The 23,065-nt window shown below is 39.1% G+C and overlaps 1 protein-coding gene and 1 long non-coding RNA gene across 2 annotated transcripts; both read left to right on the forward strand.

The window, feature by feature from the left end:
• Positions 1 to 82: 82 nt before the first annotated feature.
• On the forward strand, positions 83 to 4,431 carry LOC118826299. Its single transcript, XR_005008733.1, has 4 exons — positions 83 to 273; positions 384 to 778; positions 859 to 1,027; positions 1,619 to 4,431. It is a non-coding gene; the product is annotated as an uncharacterized LOC118826299 (long non-coding RNA).
• Positions 4,432 to 9,410: 4,979 nt separating this feature from the next.
• On the forward strand, positions 9,411 to 20,171 carry si:rp71-1g18.1 (uncharacterized protein LOC559922 homolog). Its single transcript, XM_036596863.1, has 4 exons — positions 9,411 to 10,118; positions 10,827 to 10,981; positions 13,042 to 13,132; positions 18,388 to 20,171. The coding sequence occupies exons 1-4, from the start codon at positions 9,845 to 9,847 to the stop codon at positions 19,197 to 19,199; spliced, it is 1,332 nt and encodes a 443-aa protein (XP_036452756.1). The 5' UTR covers positions 9,411 to 9,844; the 3' UTR covers positions 19,200 to 20,171.
• The last annotated feature ends 2,894 nt before the right edge of the window (positions 20,172 to 23,065 follow it).

Below are 23,065 nucleotides of genomic sequence, written 5' to 3' on the forward strand. Positions count from 1 at the left end.
GACTTTTTCAGATAGCAGATGCAAAGACGAAGGCTCAGGAGGCAAAAGATAAAGCTCAGGCTGCTTTGAAGAAAGCCAGTGTTTCCGACAACGACTTGCGTGAAATCATCAAACAGATTTGTGGCTTTATTATGCTTTAGTCTCTGCATCTTATAAAACTTGAAAATTCATCATTACTCGTGTCAGTTTGTCCAACGTGGACGTCATTCTGGAGCAGACACAAGATGATGTCTGCAAAGTGGAAAAGCTGCAGATGGAGACCTCAAAGGCCAGGTATACATATATGTAGCTGTGTATGTCTGTGTGAGTGATATTTACCTTTTGTGTGTCTTTTGTTACATAGCATGGCAGTGTCATTTTCAGTTGGATGTTTTTTCCTGTAGGAATAAAGCAGACAGAGCAAAGAACACAGCAGAGAGTGTGAAACAGGCACTGGATGGTGCTCGTAAGGACCAGACAGCTGCTAAAAAGGCCATCCAGAGGGCAAGAGATGACAGTGGCATGACTGAGAACCGACTTGCTGAGGAACAGCTTCTTAAACCTTCTGTTAAAACTTGAACTGTTGAAGTTTTCAGTCTGACAAACATTCTGTCTCCAAAGATTCAGTCAGAAACATCAGCTAGTGAGAAGGACTTGAACAAGGCCATGGACAAGTTGGGTGATCTGGGGCGGCAGATAGTAGCCTTGAAGGCTAAACAGGCCAACAACAGCATGATTGCAGCATGAGCTGAGGAGACTCGCTAATATGGCTCAAGACAAGGATGATGAAGCAAAGCAGGTATGTGAGATTGTTCTGTTCATTATCTTTGTTGGTATTTTATTTCTCTTGTACTAACCTCCTCAACTGTTTCTGTTCAGATTCTGGTTGGTGAACTTTCAGATAAGTACCGCCCTGTTCAGGATCTGGTGGGCAGGAAGGCAAATGCCGTTCAGGATGCCAAGAAAAAAGCAGAGCAGTTGAGAGATGATGCAAAGCAGCTGCTTAAGGATGCAGGACAAACTGCAGAGACAAGCAGGAGAGTGTGAGGTAAAGAGAAAATACTGGGGAAGGTGGAAGATTAGTGTCTGATCCATTTTAATACATTCAACACAAAATTTGGTTGGACAGGTCAGTTTCACCCAGACAGACATGAAGCTGAACTTCAAACTATCTACTCTTTTCCAAAATTAGCCCTTCCAGTCATTTCCACATAATCCTAATGTGGATTCTTCATAAACATTCCCATCCAAGACGTGTTATGGGTAAATGCTCGTTCTGCCGTCCTAGGAAGAGTAACGTACAAATCAGATCTAAAACTGTAGCAATGAAATACCACAGAGGAAAGTTATTTAGGTAAACATTGGAATGGAATAAATACTAAGACACAAATGCCTGAAGATAAAAGCGATAGTTAATATATTCACGAATCAACTCCAGCACAGGTTGCCCCAGTTTTATTCTCTGTGTTCTGGTATGTTTTATCTCTACTTTTTGATGTATATGTACTTTATTTGATGTATATGTACTTTATAATGTGTTTATTTCTGTGATGTTGTAGAATTAACGTGACATTAAATAATGTGATGTCGCCCTCTTGTGGACATCTGACATCCTCATTCTGGTTTTCTTTGTTCTTAGAACTCGAGAAAGACTATAAGGAGAATCAGAAAACACTGGAGGGCAAAGCCAGACAGTTAGATGGTCTGGAAGATAAAATGAGGCCGGTTCTGGAGGCTCTCAACAAGCAGATCCAGATCTACAATACCTGCCAGTAAAGTGCCAGAGGTCACTGACAGTTCAGTACTGCCCACAAGGCTCCAAGAGCACATGGAGGATACTAAACTGGCACTACTGTCATCAGTGTGATTACTTGTGTTCAAATAAAACACTTGTGTATATATATATATATATACACATACATATATAATTATAGATTTGAAAGTTGATTGTGACGTCATTTGGCCTGAAGGACACAGAGCAGGTATCACTGAGGGGAATGTAATTCTCTTAGAGCTACAACTCAGATTTCACACGGACCATCTACAGGTGTCTTCTGCAGAAACTGGTTCAGATTTGGCTGATTAAGGTTCAGACTAAATTAGGAATAGGAGGGTTGTTTGTGTGTGTTTTACACTGGACATCCTGTGTTGGTCTGCACAGTTTCTTCATCTTTCTGCTGTCCAGATTCAGCACATGTAAAGGCTGATAATAATCTGTTGAATTAGTTGTGTTGGAGCAGAATGAAAAACGGAACTGCCTTCAGGAACTTGCAGTGAGATGAAATCATTTCAGATACTTCCACATCCTGATGTTGCTCATCATGACTGAGTAATCAGCTGTTCGACCCACATGATGAAATGCATTCGTTATAAAATACAGAACTGGATATTGTTTTTAATAAATGTCAAAGTCCCATCTGAATGATGATCATATCAGTTGTATCATAAGAGAAAACAAAAAAAAGCCTAATTGAAAAATTACAAATATTTATAAGGCTGCAATAAATACACATTTTATAGAGCATTGCATGAAAATGCAATTAAGAGAATTCTGTTTTCTTCCTTCAATAAAAATATGTAGAATGATGACGACATCAGTCCCAGCATAAGTGCCAAACTATCAGCTACAGCCAAATAGAAAGAAACTGAACTACGACCAACAGTCTAGTACTCAGGCTAGGAGGCCGTCTGACTGCTTCTCAACAGAAGTCATGTTTTAGATTCAGATACACAGCTTTAACACTGCTGAGCTGATGGGATCTTTTGGAAGTAATGTCCACTGACTTAGTCCATGTCCACTGTTCAAAGAGAACATAGAAATGATGATTAGTAGAATGATGGTGATTCTGGTCCTGATCGAACCAAAGATGATAATGTCCAAAACGATGGTCAATGGTGACGGTGCTGGTGCTGATGACAAGGTTGATGGTGACCAGAACAGTAAAGACCATCATTCCTCTCTTTTGGGCCTCTTCGTGTCTCAGCATGTAGGTAATAATGTCTGGTGTCCTGGTGGAGTTCAGATATTCAGGTCCCTCTGTTGTCTGGAGTCTCTAATCCAGGAAGAATGCTGCACTGGGTCCCTACATGGAGGACAGACAGAAAGAGAGACAAAAAAAAGAAAATGATAATCTCAACATGCTTAGATGAAAACTGGTTGATGTGTTTTGTTTCACAATTCTAAAAACAGCAAAAAGTAAAGAGGGAGGAGCCTTGGCTGGGGCGGGGGAGTTGTTGGGGGGTCTTAAGACTTTCCACAGATGTGATGCTCCTCTTCTATGCTCCCTCAGGTCAAAATTCAAGTCCTGCCATTATTAGAACACCAACTGCACCTGAAAAACACAGACACACACAGACACACACACACAGACAGAAACACATACAGAATGTTAACATATGGATGTGCAGAAACCATCACTGCAGAAATAAAGTCAAAAAGCTGCTACAAAGCCTAAAGTATCCTGCAGCTGATTAAATCCCTGGTGGTGGTCCTCATGGTGTGCTGGAAACACAAAAGGTGTCTCAAGAGTTTGGGCGTCACTGGAGTCATAACACCTGAAGCGGCCCTCCTTATCGAGGGAAACCCCTTCGAATGTAACGGACACCTGTGTGTTCTGCAAATACCCAAAGAGAAGCGATGAAAATATTTAAACACAAATAAACTCTAATAACATGTAACTAATGACTAAAAGATAAAAGCAAGTACTAACCAAGAGAACATCCTGTACTGATGACTCTGAGACATAACAATGAAAATAATATCAGAAACAGGCAAACTGGTACCAATAACTTTTTACACCCAGTGATTCTATAGCCTTACCTTGATGCAGGCCACAGCTCTGGCACGGGCAAAATACTGAGGTGGAAGCTATAAATACAAAGACACATATGAAGTTGAAAGAAAGAGACTGTAGAACCATTTTTTTCACACTGAAATTATGAACCTATTCCAGTGAATTAGGGGGTTTTTACACCTGAAAGACCGAACCAAGCTTCATGTATTTCTTACACTGTATACATTTGATCTGGTTAGTTTTGGTGTCACTTTGCAATTTAGCGAGTGCACTAAAGAAGTTTGCATGACATGCCTATGTCCTGTCATTAGAGCCAGTTTAGGGGGAGCCTGCCCTCTCCCTATTTCCCCCATTACATCAAAAACATGCAAAACACCAGAGGGTGCCCATCCACAATGTCCACAACGAATGGGGGTGAGTGGAGATAAACGGCTAAAAATGAAAAGGCGCCTCATATACATTCATGACGTCAGTGAACACAAATAGCCAATGAGCTGCTTTTTTAGTGAAACACATCCGTTTATTTTGTAAAATTAAAGGAAAGTTCTGGGCAAGTGATTAGAAATAGCAAGTTCTCTGCTGTCGTCATCACCCATGTGGGCTGCGTCTCCCTATACTTGACACTGACTGGTTTGTAGAGGAGCGGGCGCCCAACATCAGCGTGCCCTCGATTCAGTGGGTAGCCTTTTCTGTTTGAATGGAGATAATTCTCTCTCTTCAGTTTGATCCGTGGTCCGAGGAACCTTTCCCACCTGCTATTTTTGTTCAGACCAAACCAGGGTTGGAATAGCTACTGAAAAATGAGTAGCTAGCTACTTTGTAGCTACTTTCCCAAAATTTGCAGCAGCTACAATTTAGCTACTTTTCCAGAAAAAGTAGTGCACTACTCTTTAGCTACTTTTAAAGCACGATTGTCAGAATGTTTGTGAATCTCCACCTGACACACCAAACAAGCCCAACTGACGGTGTGAACAAGACACTGCATTTAGTCATGTGCCAGAAAGAAACATATAATTGAAAACCACCCTTAGACGTGCCTGTAGTGAGCGCACATGATAGAATTCATTGGTGAGCACCCACCAGTGCTCACTCTCCAGCCCGTTGTAGGTCCCCTTGTGCTGCAGTGTCACCTCCACCAGCTGCAGAAACCATGTGGGAAAACATCTCAACTTTACTGTCGCCTTAGACAAAGTCTACAACAGTCAACTAATAAGGTTTGTCTGTGTCTGAAAGTGTCTTATAAACAAAAACCGAAGGGAACCTTTCTGCCATCAGAAGACCACTTTTTATACATGGATGCAAACTGCTTGTCTGTTCGGTCCACCTCTCTGCTGCACTGCTACAGGAATGGATGACAGAAAAAGAAGATGTTTACAGGAGGCTTAAGAAAAAAAAACATTGCTCCATTTAAACTAAAGAAAGAGGGCACGGTGATCCTCCATTCCTGAAGAAAACGTTAAAATCATCACTGAAATATTTCAGAAAGGTTTGTGCAGCATAAAGACTAACTGTAGTTCTCATGAAGGAAAGACAGCGTTGATGGTTTGTTGCTATGGTGACCTGTTGTCATAACAAACCAAGCTTTAGTTTAGCTTTAAAATCAGCTAACAGTACTAGATAGAGAAGGTGCAAAACACAGCAAAATCTCAACAAAAAAAATCTCAAAAATATGTTAATAAATATTAAAAATAAATATCAAATATTTATTTATTAAATATTTCAGTAAATAAAAAATAAACCCTCTTTCACCTTGAGAACCTCATTTATTTCACAACATGTTTACATGACAGCGACATTTACACTGTAGAGTTCAATAAACAGGACGAGCTTGACGGAGCTATAAGTGCTCTTTATAATAACTGCATCCATGATTATATTATTTATGTATGTATTTATTTATTCATTCAGTTCATTAGTTAGTCAGTTAGTTAGTTAGTTAGTTAGGTATAGGTTGAGTTTAGTTTTGTTGCAAATCTGCTTCCTTTATTATTAATTGTAGAAACCGGTGGCTATTAAAATATCTATGTATTTGTTCATGATGTTAAGCTGGGAAACACACTGACTTATTTTAATTTATAAGTCAACTCTCCAGCTCATATATCATCTATAATCTCTGTAAAGAACAGTGATTATCAGACTTGCTCTAATGACTGGATCACCTGTCAGGTTCCATTTTTACTGAACTGGTAAAATCTGCTTTAACTACAGAACAACAGTGAGGTGGTGTCACTACAGGAGTCTCTCAAACTCATTTTAAACCTTTAATCTCTTTTTAGCCACCTTGAGACAGCCTGGAACTGTTTTAGTTATATTTATTTTATTCTTTTTATTTCATTTTATTTTTTCCAGTAATTTTGTTTTATTTTTTATTTTGTTAGTCTGATAAAAAATCATTTCTTTATTTGATCTTAATTCTGTAGTACTGCACATTTTAGTTTCAACTGATTAAATTTCATTTTATTTTCTTTTCAGTTCCTTTGTGTTGTAAAGGCTCGGCTGCAGTGAAATCGAGGGTCAGAAAAAGTAAAGAGGGAGGACCCTCGCTGTACCAATAAGAGTTCCAGCAAGACTCCTATATATATGAAAAACAGCAATAGAGGGAAAAAGTGACTTTAAGATGCTGGACATTATGCTCGCCTAAACAAATATGTTTTTGATCTGGATTTGAAGGTTTGCATTTCTCAAATTCTCTGAAATGCAGTTCCACAGTTTAGAAGCTACATAAGAAAAGGATCTTCCACTCATTAAGCTGCACTGATTTTATTCATTTTTAAGGCAGATGTTGTCCAGATCTCCCTGGACCTGGCAGACAATATCATCCCACAGGTGGAAGTAGGAGTGGCAGGACACACTCTTGGGGAAGCTTCCAGTAAAACCACGAGCCCATTCGTCACAGCGGCACCCACAAGCGCCCTCTCTGCACACACATGCCCCTGTGGTGCGGTCACACTGAAGAGCCTCTGCACCCAGCAGGTCACACCTACACTCTGTGAAACACAACACAGATACAACACAGTGAAGATCAATAAAACAAGTGAAAGCAGATTTGACATTTAATGAGAGTTACTGAAGAGTCTCTAAGACCTGCCATCTGCCGAACGTGGTTAAATTATCAGGTGTGGCAACTTTAACCCCTTAAACTTAAGGCCTGCAGTGACACTGACCACTGATCTACACACATACAGGGAGAACAGGAGTGATGGTGAGGGAACGTTTTGTAAATCAAACCTTTCCTCAGATTGTCTGCAATACAGGGCTGGAACACTTCTCTCTAATACATTGTGTCAGTTATGATGAAGTCAGCTAGTATGTTAAGTCAGTTATAGTAAGTTAGTCATACCAGGTTGCACTGAGGGCTGAGGGAGTTCTGTGGGTCTCACAGCCCCAGTCCATTCCCAGATTCCAGTGGTTGGGGCACACTAGTCACAGTTGTGGCCATCAACACTGGTCGTGCAGGGACACGAACCAGTTTACCTGTCACAGTAACACAACCCGTCACTGCAGTAGGCCTGCTGCGACCCTAACGTCATACATGTACAGCCTACAGGGCAGGGGAATACAGACCAAACGTGAGAAGGTCAGGAAACTGTGTAGCATAACAGGGCAATCATTGAAGCACATAGTAAAAAGCAGGTTTATTCTTTTCCAATTCCTCAGCAGCTTCATCAAAATTATAACGATATATACTTGTGATATTGTGTCTCATCAAAACAGAAAATAAGCTGGAATGCAGACATAAACTTGTAGATACACAATGTAAATTGAAAGAAAGTATAGTTTACTGTATAAGTTGCCACATAATAACGATTTAATTATGTAAATACTTGCGAATAATTTTGTGCTGTAAGAGTTAATAAATGAACAATAGTCCAGTGAAGTGATCAGATTTACAGTTTCCATCTTTAAGGAAGTGGATATGATAAGTATATAGCAAAGAGCATCAGAGAGGTTTATGGCTGTACTTACGTCCCGATCAGTGCATTGCCTTAGTAACCAGGCTTGCACTCTGTGTTGTACAGACACTTCTGGCACTTTGCCCATGTGTGCCCGGCTCCTCGGCCGCTATATTCCCATTACACTCAGCACTCCCCACCGGCCCACTCAGGGGTTACCGTAGTAACCAGGAGCACACTGATAGAAGCAGTGCCATGTCAGTAACAATTTCTATATACTCAAATATATAGAAATGCACTTTATATAGTTGACACAAAGTTCTGACTTCAAAATATCAATATTTAATGATGACCAATAATGAATAGCAATATTTAATAATGACTGATGAAGCTGACCTGTGTATCCCTGCTTGCTGTGGCAAATGATCTGGAGGATGCTGGCTCATATACGGCAGTAATCGCCATTGGAATGACCACTGTAAGGAAAACCTAGATTTAGCTTGGCCCAAGCTGATTTATTACGTGAAAATAACAGACAATATGGCACATTATGCAGTACTGCACACAGGTAAATGCATATTGATATTGAAGGCCTTATTCACATCGGGCCAGAATAATTACAAATTAAAGAAAGAGATCCAGTCTCCCACTGTGGGGGTTTTCCTTACAGTAGGAGACTGAATCTCTATATAAAATATGTAATTATTCTGGCCCAACGTGAATAAGGTCTTCAATATCCCCCTGGAATGTCATTTTCTTACGCATTTACCTGTGTGCATTACTGCTCAATGTGTTATATTGCCAGTTATTTTAATGTATTAAATCAGCTTGGGCCAGGCTAAAACTAGGTTTTCCTTATAGTGGGAGTGTGGACATCTGTCTTGACTATGGAATTATTCTGGCCCGATGTGAATAAGGCCTTCAATATCCACCTGGAATTTCAGCTTCCTATTCATTTTCCTGTGGGTACCACTGCTCTATTTGCCATGTTGCCAATTATTTTTTTAGTAATAAATCAGCTTGGGCCAGGTTTTCCTTACAGTGGGAGACTGGATATCTATCTGTGATATATAGTTTCTCTGGCCCGATGTGAATAAGGCCTTCATTATCCACCTGGAATTTCAGCTTCCTATGCATTTACCTGTGTGCATTACTGCATAATGTGCCATATTGACAGTATTTTAATGCATTAAATCAGCTTGGGCCAGGCTAAAACCAGGTTTTCCTTACAGTGGGAGACTGAATCTCTTTTTAGGATATGTAATTATTCTGGCCCAACGTGAAGCCTTCAAGATCCACCTGGAATTTCAGCTTCGCCTTTAGCCTGTCTCATACTTTAAACTACCTGCAATGAAATTATATGGCGGAAGTGAACTGAAGGAACATCATACATCTGCAGAATTACATAAATTATTACCTTATAGTCATAATCTTTATATTCACAATGGTATGGCAAACATAGTACACCTTCTTAATTCCTACATTATTATGTCTCCAGCATTAGTCTCTCTGTGTCTGTCAGAATGAAAACTTGTTTAACGATACTTTTGTGCTAAAGTTTTGGCCTGAAAACATATTTTAATCGATTTATATTAATCTATTCATCTATTTTGCCATCATAAACATTACATATAAACACTCAGAAGGCACATGTGGGTTCACTGGTGGATTTACATAGTAAATAAAACGTATATTTGTGTTGTAGATATCGGACCCCTGGTTCCCATCACCACCACTGAAAAGAAATCAGTCACTAAGTTTCTCCACAATGAACCATTTCACATCAAACCACCCTGCAGTTTTATATCTATGATGAATATTCAAATGAATTAAAAAATCAGTCATTTTCTAAAAGTTATGAGATCCCAAAAGCACAGCGTGCTGAAAACGACCCAGTGACACATTTCATCGATAGTTTAGTAGTGACTTCTCTCCCCGACTCCTTCGCGCCCTCTAGCGCTTTGTTTGGGTATTGAGGGATGAATAGGAAGCGGGCCTGTTCCCTTTAAACCGGCTCTGGAAAGACTTTTTTAAGGGACGTCAGCAGAAACGCCCACCCACTTCCTTGTTGACCGTGTTGACCATGTGGCTACTCCTGTGATCGTACTTGCGGAGTCGTCGCGGCCTCGTTGTTTATAAGTTGGCCTACGGATTCTGTGAGCGCGAAGACTGTGCAGGATGTCTGATTCTGTGTCCAAGTTTCAGGCCGAGGTGGCGGCTGTTATGCAGCTGTTGCTGAAGGTGGCCGTCATGGAAATAACCAAGGTTTTCGAAAGACGCTCGTTTGTTTCCTGCACCGCCAATGGAGGAACTAAGCTCTGTGAGGACCTGGAGTCTTTACCTGACCTCGGGGCTTGTCTGGAAGGCGCACTGAGACATAGCGAGAAAGCTGTCTGCAGTGTCGGTGTGCAAGTGGGAGAAGAGTCGCCCTCCGTGGAGCTGGACCCTCGTGGTGAGTTAGGCTGTTTGTTTTTCTTTCGTCTGTTGAACGTTTGTGCTTGGGGAGTAAAAAGTAAACAAGCCGTAAACATTCCCACGCCTTTCTGCGGTCATAGTCTACTTGACGAAGCTTTAGTCAGCTCCAAATTCAACAGCTTCTTGCTTGAATTTGCCCATTCCACCTTAAACGGTGCTGTAGTTAACATTACATTCATTCTGGTGTCTTTTAAGGTGGGACGGAACCTCAAGCTCGTGTTTGTTTGCAAGGCTTTAGCATTTATGTGCTAAAATGAGGTACAGACGTTTTAGCAGTTACGGTTTGTTAGCATTATTTTAAGGTTCTGTTCATTTCGAAGCTGATTTTGGCTTATTTTTCGCCACTTTTTCATCAAAATGTTCCAGTCCACCTTATATCGTGCAGAAGTTACTTTCGGGCCCCTGGCGTGGCTGCTGCAGCGCTTAAGCATTTAAGGTGGAACGGATAATTCCAACAAGAAGCTGGCTAATAAAGAGCCAGTTTGAGTCACAAGTGCCTTAAAGCGTTTAACTAACAGAATGTAGAAGTTTTTACTTCTCATTTATGATCATTTATATGCAACTAAAATGTTAATGCAGCCATTTAAGAGAATAAGTCTGGTTTATATATCTCTCTAACTCAGTGTAAAAGCCCTTGCATGCTGCTTGGTGATCTGTCTACTCTTTAACGGCCTCCACTTCACAGATAAAGGCTCACACAGGGAGGGAAACAAGCTCTGTCTGCAAGACTCCCAGATGGGGGATGGGCTGCTCCCCACAGAAAATCCCTACTTGGGCCTGGTTGAGACTGTTGATTTGCAGTGCACTGTTGACCTTCCATGCAACATCTTTAAAGAAAAGGTCGGTGGCATAATCTAGTGCATAGTTTCACTTCACTATAGTTTTTTTGTGTGTTATTTTATACCAAATTGCACAGAGTAAAGATGTAAACAACGCCAGGGTCTTTTATGTGCAGCGCCATATTTTTACAACTGTGAGGCGCCTAGGAACCAATCACATACTAATTGAAAGAGGGGGTCATAGAGTTTCTGACTGTCACCAGAAGATGGCTCCCTTCAGTCTGGGAGGAGATGAGACCCCTGAGCAGAAAGCGTTTTGCGTTCTCCACTTCAATAAGAGTGAATCTTGTCATAACTGTGCAACGTGATTTTCGTCGGGTAGTGAACCTCCAACAGCTCAGAGCGTTTCGTCCTCGGTTCCACAACACTGGATGATCTCCGAAATCGCACTGAAAATAAAATTACAATAAAAAAGTAAAAATATGAAAGTATTTCTACTTTTTAGGCATTTAAAAGTATTAATACATTTGCCCTTTCCCTTGCAGGTTCTTTGCAGCTCCATGACACAATATCATCTCCTGCTTGCAGTCTATAGAGCAAATAGGGCAAATAGCAATAGTGATCATTCAGAACAAACACCATAGAATTTAATCCTCTGGGGTCAAAATGTTTTTTTTTTGTTTTGCATATATTCTTAATTTCACCTTTAAAAGACATGATACCCATGTTACATATCAAAATGTTCAGCTCTCTCTGTACTGATCTAGAGCACCGTGCAAAGAGATAATTCGGCCCTAAAGCGAAAAAAAATAATGTCCGGATTTAGAAGTTCTTGATATCTATTGTGGAAACACAGTTGTACTCTTGTGGTCAAATTGCTTTGGTGTTTGAAACGGGTTTACCAAAGTCAGTAAAATAATGGATAAATGTTCTCCTCATCACTGCTTTCCAAAACCGCTGCAGCAACTTCAGCAGCTATAAACTTTATACACTCCATTTCACGTCTGTGTCCGAGGTGACTGAATGAAAAATGAAAGGTTTCTGATGTGATGGGTCAGTCCTTAGTGATTTCCTGAGTGTCCTTTGGTCTGGTTTGCACACAAAATTTTGACGGACACACAAATCCAGCAGTTACACACGGTGAGAGGCAGATGGTGTGTATCTCTACTTAGGATGTGAGTCTGGAATCAAAACTGTTTGAACTGTATTTCTGTGCTGTATTATCGCAAAGATATTAACAGAAACACTTGGAAGCATCTAACTTGACACGCCAGCGTGTTCGTTGACCCCAGAGGGCTAACTAAATTGGCGAGTAAACCCAAGATAAAAAGTGTGTGTGTGTGTGTGTGTGTGTATGTATGTATATGTGTATGTATATATGTGTATATATATATATATATATATATATATATATATATATATATATATATATATATATATATATATATATATATATATATATAATATGAATGTGTGTATAATCAGTACCAAAAAAGTTTACAAAAACCTGAATTGCTTTTTAACCAGATTATATCCGCCTCTGTCATTTTCTTTTTATTTTATGGCCAAAGTTTTCTTTATTTTAAGTTAGTTTATGTCTGCTTTGTATAGTGTGTGAGGTTTAGAATAACATTTTGAGATCTGGATTGTATTGTTTATTATCAAAATGCAGGCTACAATATATGCTGGTTGAGGAGGCGGAGGTGTAGCTATAACAAGCTAACTACTTTAGGTTACAGTAAATAGGAACAAAAGCAGTAAAAGAATATGTCTATTCTTAGTGTTACTTAGACAAACATGTTCAAAAATCATTCACATAAGAGAAAAACTCTTATTTGAATATAGAAGATGAGTCATCACCATCTACCACTGCACCGGTTAGCTCTAGTAGCAGTGTTAGATAATTAACTCATCTGCAAGGGAAGGGATATTTCTATATCTATTTTTAAAAAATAAGACATGCACCTGTTCATCAATGATGACAGACACTTCAATATCAACATTGGTCGGAATGCATATGTTATATCCTGTCCTTTATTGATCCTACACTTTATTGCATGATTGATCCTACAGTCCTATTGATGCCATCATAAGAATTAAATGCTGTGATTAATGTTCTAGCAGGCCGTTAAGGAGGAAAGACAGAACATCTTGGTGCTTCAAACTGCAGGGGTTGGCCACCCACAAGCAGAACTGGCCACTCAGGAGAACGGTATGTACAGCATGATTCTGTACCTAAGTCATCTCATGTTTTATTAAAAACTGCATTTTCATATTTAAAGTAATGTTTAACATTCTGTTTTATTGGGTTTGCAGTCTCAACCTGTGTCACTTCAACACAAACACTACAGGCAGAAATGACTATTTTGGTCCTGTCAGTTGTTTTTTAAATGTATTTACATTTATTCACATTTAACTATATTTTCCAGAAGGTAGCAAATTTTAAAGGGAATTCCACCAATTTTCAAAATAACATTGCAACTCCTGGTTCCTATTAACACCATTATCAATACCAAGAAATCCAGTTTGGTAAGTTTCTCTAAAATGAACCATTTCACATCAAACTGTTCTGAATGACTTGGATTGCACCAGGGCTGCAGCAAAGGAGTGGCCAGGAGTGGCTGGTGCCATCCTTTCATCCTTTCACTCGGGCCGCCTCAGTTAAAAAAAAAGTGAGACAGCTATCATCAGTGATGCACTCAGCACAGAAAAGGTCTGCTACTTCGTGTGAACAGTTTTACTTTGTAAATCTGCTGTCAGGGCAGTTACCAACTGGTTATGATCTGACGATGCACACAGTAATAGGCCTACCTTTGCAGTGACCCTGGTTTGCACATCAACAACTGAATTGTGCAGAAGTTTTGAGTAATTGATGGCATGTGTCACTGAAGACCTTTTGTCCTGTAGAATCTAATTACAATATCCAAATGTGTCCATTTCCTTTGTACCTACGACAGCTTTTACACAAATGGTGCGTTTTTCAAGATCTCACTGCAGTTCAGAGGCTGATCAGTTTATGGAAAACCAGCATTCGTAAAATTTTACTTCATCATCCCTAACTATGTTCAGAAGGATATTACTGAAGGATTTTCTATTTTTTTTTTCTTCATAGCTGCATTTATGCTAGATTATGTACTAATAAATGATCTTAAAAATTCCCAGCATTTTATAATAGCGCATAGTGTTTTCTTGATTAAACAGTGTGCAGTGTGTGCCTTCAGTGAAATAAACATTTTCATTTCAACATCACCAAATCTATTATTTTTTAAAAAAAAAAATACTAATTAATGCATACTTAAGTAGACCCCATCTCTTTTGTATATCTAAATGCAGGTCTGAACAGTATCCAAGAATAATTAACACAATAATTATTGATTATATCTCTTTTGAAAACCATGTAATGTTATAATTTCACAGTTTTCATAATTTAATTCCTCTAAACCACCAGGACACTTAAGCTGTATTGAAAATACTGCAGTTTTTTCTCTTTACCTTTCTTTTTCTCTTACCTTTTTCTGATCCTGATTCTCGGCCATAGACAAGTACGGCTGAAACTAACAGAGCTGCTCTGCTTAGTCACTTTAGCTCGGCTGCTTTACTGCAGCAAGTCACACTGAAGCAAGTTTGAAGCATGTCTGCATTTATCGGCCAGAAATGCTCAAGCATTAATAATAAGAACAAACAAACCTTCTTAACAAACCTCTCTCTCTGTCTCTCTCTGCACACTTCCTAAAGTATGTGACCCCGGTTTCACAGCATGTTTAGCAAGCCATTTTAATCAGGCTTCTCTCTTTCTCTCTTAGTTTTCCAACATGGCAATTATTGCCTTTTAAGTGTCTACATCAGGTTGTTTTATCAACCACTGTAATATTTTAAACTTGTTTTAGTGGGTTTTTCAAACATGAAACATCCTACCCACCCACAGAGAGAGCGTGCCAGTTGTGCTCTATTTTACTGTTGGGTGATTTTAATTTTTTTTAATGTAGGCAGCTGTGCCTACCTTTGCCCAGTGCAGAGGCTCCCAACCCCAGTCCTGGAGGACCCCCAGTCCTGGAGGACCCCCTGCCCTGCACATTTTAGTGTTTTCACTGCTCAACACACCTTATCCAACTACTCAGCTAATTAACAAGCCCTTCCTGAGTTCAAGTAGGTGGCAGTTGCAATTGACAACATTCTGAGGATTATATTTGAAGAACCGTCCACACGATTGCAGAATACGGCTGATTTGTATGGTCATATGAATGTATGTTGTTTGTTACAACTTTCAGCGTAGAAATTTTTAGAAATTATCTGTTTCATAAAAATGGATAAAGGTTCAACTGCACAACCATGCAGTTTTATCAAGCACTGTAATATTTTGTGTTTGTTTTTTTTTTTTTAAACATGAAACATCCTCAATAAGAGAACAGCTGGTCATTCGAGGCAGTAATTTTAATTTTTTTTTGGAATTATACTTTTTTTCGCAGTTGACAGCAATTTTGAGGATCATTTTTGATGAATATTGGAACTGACTAGGGTGTAACATTTTTAATCCGAAGTAAAGAACGAATGTAGATTTCAACCTTTTAAAGAAGAGATATGACCATAATTGTAACTTCGCTACCTCAATCAAAATAATATCCGAATTTGTTTCATCAGGTGAAATAATACAGTTCCAGCAACAAACTGAACTTTCAGTTCAAAATGAATGGACAATAGCCTACATTTCTAATGGGAACATACTGTCCAGTGTTATCTACAGAGTATGCGTGGACGCTGGATATAACTGTGTTCATCGAGGCCAGTTGTTCATGTTATCTACAGAGTGTGCGAGGAAGTTGGATGTTACTGTTTGTCTTGGCCACTTCTTCGCACACTGTTTACACAACAGGTATTTTGTCATCCGTAAACGAGTATGACCGGCCTGTTGTACTGTTTGAGTGTGATGTGTGGCTCTACCACCCTTTCTCTCATTTGCATGTGCTGAACACTGCTTGCCAAAAAATACTGTACACATGTAGCGTATCTAACTTGTATTTTCATGGGGCCCTTTGCCTGAGGCGGGGAGGTGGGGTAACACTAAAAAAGAATGAAATAGTGGATTTATTTTAAAATATGATGAAGTGGTTCCCTGCAGCCATGTTAAGTAGCTTTTAAGGTGTTCAGTTGAGTGATGTTTACTCAGTGAAGTCAAGTTAATCACGTTCGTGTTCTGATTAACTAGACTGAGCATTTTAATGTTGTACCCCAACATTCTGTTCTACTAATTAAAGTAGCAAAATATCAAGTTAATAGATTTACATTAGTTCTACATAAGTTTGTTAAATTGTTACCGCGTTAGTGAGCTGTTATAGAATTATGATTAGCCGTAGGGTATGTGGTAACGTGTGCTTGCAGTCAACAATAAATGCAGCAACACTGTCAACTGTGGGGAATAAGATGCACACACAATGGAAGGTAGGCCGTGCAGGTGGACAGACAACATGAAGAGTGTGTTTAAGACTAGTAAAACAGTGACTAGGGGCAGCGTATAGGTCTGGCTGAGGCGGCATTTATCGCGCCAAGATGTTTTTTCCTTTGTACCGCTTTTATGTATATTTAGCATTTATGTATATTATATTGGGGTATATGGAATACAAACAATAAGAAGCTTAATTATCACTTTTTGAAGTTCGTGTAAAAACTATTTAATCGTGAAACTCGAAGCACTAAGTCCTCTTTAATCTTTTGGCCTTTTTTTGGTCAAACAAAAAAAGCTGATATTCAGTTACGTCTGTTCACCCAGGCCTGCATGACATTCAGATTTGGGGTAGTGTCTCAAAAAAAGGTAATTACAATTACCTTTACAATTACAAAATCCGTTACAGATGACAAATTATTTCTCTCAAGCTGTAATGGCATTACTTTTCTTATTAGCTACTTTCTTGACAATCTCATTACTATACCTCTGTGTTGCTCTCTAAAACCTCAGCATATTGAACTGTTGGAAAATACATGGGAAAACCAAGTAATCCTTTCAGTACTCACAGAAAACTGGGCCCAATTCACCAATTTCTTCCCAAGTTTTTTCTTAAATGTGTTCTTGAGAAAGATCCTAAGAAAAAGTCTCCGTCAGATTCGTGACGTGTTCTCAAACCGCAGAACTCTTCGTACCTTTGTGCTCTTGTGTGTGTAGATTCTGTTCTTTCCTAAGAACAAATCCCAAACAAGAAAACACTGGTGAATGTCAGAAAACTGTATAAGTGGGTTTCAAGAAAAAGTTTCTTTTTAAGAACGGTTGGTGAATGAGGCCCATCATTTTTAAGGCTGATCACTGTCCTTGCCTTTGACTGAAAAACAGAGCCAGTTATCTTGATTAAAATTATGAATGGTTGATGCTGTTGATAAAAGAGAGAAACTTGCCAGTAGAAACAATCCAAAACACCAGCCTTAAAATGATCTTTAAGAACAAAATATTCTCATATTCTGTATCAAATATATTGCAGGTCGCACATGCGAGCACAAATTACTGGTAAGGACAGTCACAGGTCACATATAAAGAAGAAATGTGTTTTAAACATTTGTATCATTCTCTAAAGAGTAAAGCAAGCAGCATAATTCGTATTAAAGGGAAATTACAAGTTTTTTTTTAATGCTTTTTTTTTTTAGTTTAATGCTTAAGATGTAAATAAAGTCATTCAGAGTGGTTTGATGTGAAATGCTCTTTTCTAGAGAAATTAATTGTTCAGTGAGTCAGAATTGTTCACAGTGGTGGTGATGGAAACCAGATGTCTGAAAGCGTCTAAAAGCTTGTGAAAAGTTACTGCATGAAACGTGTGTGAATGTGCTACTTACTGCCTGAGACATTTTTACAATAGTTTTACGACAAGATTTTGGCCTGACACATTTTTTCAAAGACATTCATGGTGAAGGAGTACGTGCAGGGTCTTGTAGGGCAAAATGGTCCCCAAAGAAAACCTTTTTGGATTTATGACTGTTTTACCATCAACATTACATGTAAAACCACAAGTAGGTCTACTGGTCATTTGGGTAATGAATAAAATGACTGTATTTCCATTGAGATTGCGACCCCTGGTTCCTATCACCACCACTTTAAAGAACGTTCTGTGCAATGAGCCACTTTACATCAAACACTCTGAATGACTTAGTTTACATCTTAAAGGTTGATTTACAAAGAAATTTTGTCAGTAATAAATGGTAAACTGGAATACATTGTACTACTTTTATTTTGTTACCCCAATGTTGATGATGGTAAGAATTACATTCATGCATATTAATGAAAACATGCATCATGCTAGCAATTCTCAGTTTAAATTAATTTGCAGAAAATAGGAAAATGGGAAAATGCTTTAATATTTTCTGCGACAATGTACAGTTATATTTTAAGATTTAGATTTTTTTTAATTTAAATTCTTTTATGGTGTGTTTTCTGCTGATTAGTTTACCTTTTCTTGTAAATTTGATGAGTGTATGTGATTTCTTTTGCAGGCCTTCAGGCACCAAGTCCTCTTCACGAGTCTTTTCCAAGCCTGTTCAGTTCAGTAACCGTAGACATTTCAAGCACAGATCTTTCCCTGAACACTTTGGGCCAGTCAGGCCTCAGCTTGAAGGAAGGCGATTCCGTCCAGTCTGTGAAAGAGCTAGCCAAGGTGGAGCTTCTTGAGGCAGCTGTGAGCTCAGACGAAAACAGTGCAGCTTTACAAAACGAGTCACTCGCAGATGTAAAAACCTGCGCCTCAGATTCCTCGCCTGACATCAACATTGTGAGGTTTCAGCTCAACCAGACACCTTTTGACTGCAAGCTGTTGAAGCCGTGCTCCGTGAAGCTCGTGAACCTGCTTGTGATTTCGGACGGCAAAAGGAGAAAGACCGAAGTCCCCGGTGGAAAAGAGTTCTGCACGCCCAAAGACCTTCGACACCACCAGCATGCCCACACCGGACACCGTCTGTGCTGCTTCACTAAGTGTGCTGATGGCGTGTGGCGTCTTCAGGGAGCCGTTTCTCACAAGCGCTCGCATGGCTGCAAGATTTGCGGGAAAAAATTCAAACGCAGGAAAATCCTCAGGAGGCACGAACGTTTCCATACGGGAGAAAAGCCATACTCGTGCTCCGCATGCAGCAAGACGTTTGCTCTGCGCAAAAGCCTAAGGAGGCACGAGAGGTTCCACACAGGAGAGCGGCCTCATAGCTGCCCTCAGTGCGGCAAAGGTTTCCGTCTCAAGGATAGCCTGAAGGCGCATATGCGATTCCACACAGGGGGAAAAGCCGTTCGCCTGCAGCCTGTGCTCCAAACGGTTTAGGATTCATAAGAATCTGCACAAACATTCTTTACTTCACTCTGTCTGATAAACAAATAGCCAGTAAACTGGTAAGGAGTGTGTTAAATCACTGGTTCTCAGCTTGTCTACAGATGGATGGAGCGGTCAGTAACTTGAGACGTCACATTCCATAACATACCATTTAACCGAGTGTAAAGATGGATTGTACGCTTCGTTCTGAAGTGTTGCAGGATGTCATTCGCCATGTTTGGCTGGTTAAAAAGTGCCAGCCTGCAGTCCATGTATGGTGTGGTTTAAAATCAAAAGAACTACAAAGTATTTCAAGGTCTCTTTTGCAGAGTACATCCTTCCTTGAATGTTCGAAAGAAATGGTTTGTGCAAAACTCGGCACATAACAGAATGATAAGCTCATTCCAACGTTGGGAAATTCCACTGATGTATGGAAGCTTTTTTTCTTCAAACTGCAGTAAACACACAGGGTCTACATGCCCATTAAAGACTTTTCAGTTCTGTAGCTGAAGGAATGGTTTGGCACAAAAATTATAATTAACCAGTTTTGATGTCAATCAACCAAGACATGTTGGGCGTCCAGATCTTCTTTTGTTCATAACTGGAGCTACAAGGCTCACAGTCACTAGAAGTCAATAGTCACCCAAATGTTTTCTGCAAAAACATCACGAAAACTTCTCTCAACCCATCCAAACCACATCCAGGTCTTCGATAAAGTTGTGTTGCTCACGACGTTCAGCTTCTCCTTGACTTTTCGTTCTGTTCTTAACTCTGTGACAGTGACAGACCTTAATGTGGTTTAAGCAGGATGAGAAGTTTAAAGGGTGCGTTTACCGAAGATTTGGGTGCCTGTTGACATTGAGTGTTTTGTTAGCGACGTTAGCTTTGAAGCCGTTATGCTGTGTATGTTGTCCTTTGTTGGACACTTATATTTTTTTATTTATATTTTTTTGGTAATTAGAATGACTTGAATACTTTGTACAATCTTTTAAGTAAACCGAAGTGCCTTTTTTTCAAATTCACTGTATGATTTCAGGTTTTGAGCATTAAAAAAGATTTAAAAACAGTGGTTTTTTTTTGCTGTGAATGATTGTGGAAAATAGCAGCAGTGCTTCATACAGTCTGAGATGCAAGTCTGGTAAATGAACTACACCCCTAAATGCATAAAAATCCCAGGCCAACTTTTTATTTATTTCATTTTTTAAAGAAAACAGCCAATGAGTACAAGCTATTCATTTTTTAGCGGGGTCAGAGCCTGTGGTTTAAAGTGGCTGCTCACAGCGCTCTCAGCTAGACAGAGAGGGTTTTTGCATTTTTATTGTTATATGGTGCCCAAAAAAAATTTAGCAAATGTGTTTGCAGAAAACGATTTTGGGTGACTGTTGACTTCTAGTGTTAGCAACACTGGCCTCGTAGCTCCAGTGCTAAATTAAGTAGGTAGAAGAAGTGAAATTTGGATGCCAAACATGTCTTAACTGTACAGCTTCCCCAAAGTCAATATGAGCCAGAAACCAAAGAAACAAATGGAGAGTTGGGCTGTTTTGAAGATGTGACTAAAAGAGAAATCTACATATAAGAGACTGAATATGCATTAAATATAGAGAATGTTTTGTGTTACTAATTAGTAAAAGTACTGTTGGCACTGTTCACTGCAAAATAATTTGTAGTTTTACTTAGTCTTTTATCTGATGTATTCGGTTCTCTCATTGAAAAATTACACTTAGCAGTAGTTTTAAACAGGCCCATTCTGTTTTTTTCCACCTATGGAAGATCTTGTACTTTACTTTGCCAAACTTTTTTTTTTTTTGTTCACATATAGTTTATAGAGACATTTTTAAAACTGTATATTACTGCTTTTTATAAGAATCTGCTACTGTAAAAAATGTTTACTGTTTTTTGGCTTCATTAATACACTTTGTACCTCTTGATTACTGTATTTACATGTTGTCCTTTGTCTTTTGTTTGACACTGAACTTTTTCCCTTTATGTCATTTGGGTTTTAGCCGTTAGGTGGACTTGAACACTGTACACTTTTGCACACTTTTACAAATGACTTTTTTAAATACACTGTACACTTTCAGAAGGTTTTGAGCATTAAAAAGGTTTGTTGCTATGAGTGATTGTGGAATTAAGTCTTCTGGCGAATGCCTACCTGTAACAGTGCTTTACACAGTCCAAGATGAAAGTCTGGTGAACCACGCTTGTGTATGTTTCACTGAGTAACACCTACATTAGAGGGCAAAAGTCAGAGACCCCCTTTTCATTTTTTACGTTGTTGAATCAAAGCCATAAAAACAAAAAACAGAAAATTACACAGACGTCTTAATTAGTAATTATCTTTTTTTGTGTGTGTTTAGTGTCCAAACTTTGGCTTTATTACAGCTACTATTCGTTTTGGGAGACTTGCTTGAAGTTGTTCAAAGAAATCCGCTGGGATATTTTTCCACTCCTCCAAAGTTCAGTCTTGGAAGTTAGGGTTATTTTCTGCTTCTTACCAACCGGAGCTGTTTGTGGCTCTTTTACTGCCCTGTTGTGGCTCCACAGCAGATTTAGAATTAGATTTGTAGATAAAAATAAAATAATCCCTCCTCTGCAGTAAAATAAAGCTCTGCTGATCGTTCAGCACAGTTTTAACAATAAATGGTCTTAAACACTGGAGTGTTTAACTGCTAATTCACCATTTAACCCTGAAGGTTGGTGCGCAGACTGCTGGTCACCATAGTAATGAAGATTACAGTCTTGCCTAGCTAGTAGATAACGAAAAGGCAAAGAGACAGATTTAAGACAAACATTGATAATTTGGAGACCAATGGACTTATTTGCATTTATAACTACTCCAGCTGGTTTCCTGATACGTTTAATCTGCAACGAGAAACCGTCAAACACTAAAAAGTCACGAGGCTGAAGTCAGTTTCTCATTTGGCAGCTTCTTGTTCGAATTTTCCGTTCCACCTTAAAAGGTGCAGCAGTTACATTTATTTAAGGGGGAGCGGGAAAATTCATACAAGCTGCCGAATGAGAAGCTGACTTCTCAAGCTCGTAAGAAGTCGAACGTTCGGAGACATTTTACAAGAAAACTGTTCTACTTTTGAGGAAAAGTTTCCTGCCAGAGATGCAAGAAAAGCAGCTATAGCTGAGTTAAGGCAGAGCAAAGTCTGGATTTTCGTTTATGTTATATTTTTAGCATATATTGGCACATCAGCACATACTGAGACATATTTACAGCCAAGATGGTGAAATGGACATAAAATGTGACTCTTAAGGCGGTTAAATATTTGTTGAAAAGACAAAATGGCTCTTCTTAACATTTGGGTTGCCGCCCTCTGAGCTGAGTAATCCCAGTTATAAATTTAGACCTTACCCTACTTCTCAACTGTTCTAGAGCAAACCTTCTTTTTGGTCTGTTTCCTTTTCTCAGTAAGAGTTTATTGACAGCTACACGTCCTTTCAGACTCTTGTCTGTCTTCTCACAGTGGAAGGATGGACAGAAACACCTGTGGATGTTTTCAGATCTGAAGCAGCTTCATTTTCTCCTCTCTGAAAGATGAAAGCTTTCAGTGCTGTTTATCTGACACTGTCAGTTTTGGGGTCTATCAGGTCTTGTTTTGAACTCCAGTTTTAAAAGTTCCGGGAGTTTCTTTCCACTTCATTTTTTCGGCAGCAGAAATTGGTTTATTTCATTTAATTTTAATTAAATGTATCTGATTAAACAAAAATTACGTTATTTTCTGTTAAATATGTTATCTCTGGCACGTATTCTATCAAATCTTTCATTTCCGTCTCTCGTGGTCTTTTTGGGGTATCTCACATAAATCATGACTGGATGTTTTTCATAAGTTTCTATGCTGTTGTCCTGGTTACAGCTGTAGTAAATTACC

Source organism: Colossoma macropomum, unplaced genomic scaffold (genome assembly GCF_904425465.1).
Source record: "Colossoma macropomum unplaced genomic scaffold, Colossoma_macropomum, whole genome shotgun sequence".
Classification (NCBI taxonomy): domain Eukaryota; kingdom Metazoa; phylum Chordata; class Actinopteri; order Characiformes; family Serrasalmidae; genus Colossoma; species Colossoma macropomum.

What these genes read in the sequence shown, in the direction of transcription:
- si:rp71-1g18.1 (XM_036596863.1), top strand. Translation starts at nt 9,845, where the DNA reads ATGTCTGATTCTGTGTCCAAGTTTCAGGCCGAGGTGGCGGCTGTTATG. An exon ending in CGTGGAGCTGGACCCTCGTG is followed by an intron (nt 10,119 to 10,826) that starts GTGAGTTAGGCT and finishes TCCACTTCACAG; the next exon opens with ATAAAGGCTCACACAGGGAG. An exon ending in GCAACATCTTTAAAGAAAAG is followed by an intron (nt 10,982 to 13,041) that starts GTCGGTGGCATA and finishes TTAATGTTCTAG; the next exon opens with CAGGCCGTTAAGGAGGAAAG.